Here is a 2,638-nt window from a genome sequence, read left to right as displayed (position 1 = left end):
GATTTTCTTAGTTTACCATAGGTATTGTGGTTGTGGTCTATGATGATATAATAAGGTCATATCCTCAGGTGGGGCGGTAGGTGGGGCAAGGGATAGGGAAGGGGACATGGGGTGGGGTAGGGGGCAAGGGAGCCTATAGGTTGAGAATTGGGTCGTGGAACATAGGACACTAACGGGTAAGTCTATCGAGCTGGCGAAGATATTCCAGAAGAGAAAGGTCAATATAGCATATGTTCAGGAGACTAGATGGGTAGGATTGAAGGCGAAGAATGCAGATAGGTTTAAATTATGGTATTTTGGATGCTCGAAGGGTAAGAACAGAGTGGGTATTTTGGTTGATAGGGAACTTAGAGAGATGGTGGTAGAGGTTGGGCAGGTGAGCGATAGATTAATGGCTATTAAGTTAGTGGTTGGTGGGCTCACTATGAATGTCATTAGCGCTTACTCTCCTCAAGCAGGCTTGGATGAGGAGGTCAATAGGCGTTTCTGGGAGGGTTTGGATGAGGTGGTGCGTGGTATTCCGCCCACGGAGAAGTTATTTGTAGGAGGATATTTCAATGGGCATATCGGGACATCAGTTGGTGGCTATGGCGAGGTTCATGGCGGCTTTGTCTTTAGGGATAGGAACAGAGGTGGCACCTCGATGTTGGATTTCGCTAAGGCTTTTGAGTTGGTGATTATGAACTCTAGTTTTCCAAAGAGAGGAGAACTTGGTTACTTTTCAAAGTTAAGACCTAAATTGACTACCTACTCCTAAGGAGGTATGATAGAAGGTTGTGCAAGGATTGCAAGGTTATCCCGACTGAGACTCTAGCGACCTAACATAGGTTCTTGGTGGTAGATGTCGACATCATGATAAGGAGGAAGAAGAATGTGGTTCGGGGTCGTCTGAGGATTTGGTGGGGTGCCTTGATGAAGGATAAAGCTCAAGAGTTGGAGAGGAGGTTGTTGGCTATAAGGGCCTAGAAGAGTAGTGGGGACGCGAGCGGTATGTGGAAAATTATGGGGAACTGTATAAGGGAGGCTGTGAGAGAGGTATTAGGGGTCTGGAAGGGTTACTCAAGCAGTCACAGGGGCTACTGGTGGTGGAACGCTGAGGTCCAGGGAAAGGTGGAAGAAAAGAAAGCGGTGTACCGGAGGTTAGTGGAGAGTATAGACGAGGAGGAAAGGAGGATGAACAGAGAAAGATACAAGACAACTAGGAAGGTGGCGGAGGTAGCGGTTACAGAGGCTAAGACTGCAACGTTTGGTCGCCTGTATGAAGAACTGGGGGACACAGGCGGGGATAAGAAGTTATTCTGGTTGGCCAAGGCGAGAGAGAGGACGACTCATGATCTAGACCAAGTGAGGTGCATCAAAGATGAGGAAGGCAGAGTGTTGATAGAAGATGCTCAGATTAAACGTAGATGGCAGACTTACGTTCATAAACTACTGAATGACGAAGGGGATAGAGATATTGTGGTAGGGGAATTGGAGAACTCTAAGAGTCACTGAGATTTTAGATACTGTAGGCACATTAAGGTCGAGGAGGTCGTGGGGGCTATGCGTAAGATGCACAGGGGGAGAGTGACCGGGCCCAACGAGATTTCGGTAGAATTTTGGAGGTCGCTGGGTAGAGCAGGATTTGAGTGGCTAACTGGGATGTTTAATATTATTTTTAGGACAAAAAAGATGCCAGAAGAATGGAGGTGGAGTACAATGATACCGTTATACAAGAACAAAGGCGATATCCAGAATTGTAACAATTATAAGGGTATAAAGTTATTAAGTCATACCATGAAGGTTTGGGAGAGGGTAGTGGAAGTGAGAGTGAGGAGGTCGGTGTCGATATCCGATAACCAGTTTGGGTTCATGCCTGGTTGTTCTACTACGGAAGCTATCCATCTTATAAGGTGGTTGGTTGAACTGTATAGGGATAGGAAGAAGGATTTGCACGGGGTGTTTATTGACCTACAAAACACATATGACAAGGTCCCTAGGGAAGTTCTTTGGAGATGCCTGGAGGTGAAAGGTGTCCCGGGTGCTTATATTAGGGTGATTAAGGACATGTATGATAGAGCTAAGATACGGGTTAGGATAGTGGGGGGCGACTCAGAGCATTTTTCGGTTGTTATGGGTTTACATTAAGGATCAGAGCTTAACCCATTCTTATTTGCCCTGGCGATGGACGCACTGACACACCATATCCAAAGGGAGGTGCCATGGTGTATATTATTCGCCGATTATATTTTTCTAATCGATGAGACGCGAAGCGGTGTTAACGAGAGGTTGGAGGTTTGGAGATAGACCCTTGAGTCTAAAGGTTTCAAGTTGAGCAGGACTAAGACAGAATATGTGCAGTGCAAGTTCAACAGTGTTTCGAGAGAAGCGGACATGGACGTGAGGCTTGACTCTCAAGTCCTTCCTAAGAAAGGGAGCTTCAAGTACCTGGGGTCAATTATCTAGGAGGATGGGGAGATTGATGTGGATGCTACGCACCGTATAGGAGTGGGGTGGATGAAAAAGAGGTTAGTGTCTAGTGTCTTGTGCGACAGGAAGGTGCCCCCTAAACTTAAAGATAAGTTATATAGCGCGGTGGTTATATAGCGCGGTGGTTAGACCGACCATGATGTACTGTGCTGAGTGTCGGCCAGTCAAG

At 46.6% G+C, this 2,638-nt stretch overlaps 2 protein-coding genes across 2 annotated transcripts; both read left to right on the top strand.

Moving 5' to 3' along the window:
* Window positions 1-391: 391 nt before the first annotated feature.
* LOC142167273 (uncharacterized) lies at window positions 392-757 on the top strand. The gene has a single exon (XM_075227438.1). It carries the CDS (start codon window positions 392-394, stop codon window positions 755-757), a length of 366 nt encoding a protein of 121 aa, XP_075083539.1.
* Window positions 758-1,002: 245 nt separating this feature from the next.
* On the top strand, window positions 1,003-1,494 carry LOC142167272 (uncharacterized). The gene has a single exon (XM_075227437.1). The coding sequence runs from the start codon at window positions 1,003-1,005 to the stop codon at window positions 1,492-1,494; it is 492 nt and encodes a 163-aa protein (XP_075083538.1).
* The last annotated feature ends 1,144 nt before the right edge of the window (window positions 1,495-2,638 follow it).

The sequence above is a fragment of the Nicotiana tabacum genome, chromosome 12, assembly GCF_000715075.1.
Source record: "Nicotiana tabacum cultivar K326 chromosome 12, ASM71507v2, whole genome shotgun sequence".
In the NCBI taxonomy this organism is placed as follows: domain Eukaryota; kingdom Viridiplantae; phylum Streptophyta; class Magnoliopsida; order Solanales; family Solanaceae; genus Nicotiana; species Nicotiana tabacum.
Note: the sequence above shows the minus strand (reverse complement) of the source record. Positions and strands in the feature narration are given on the sequence as shown.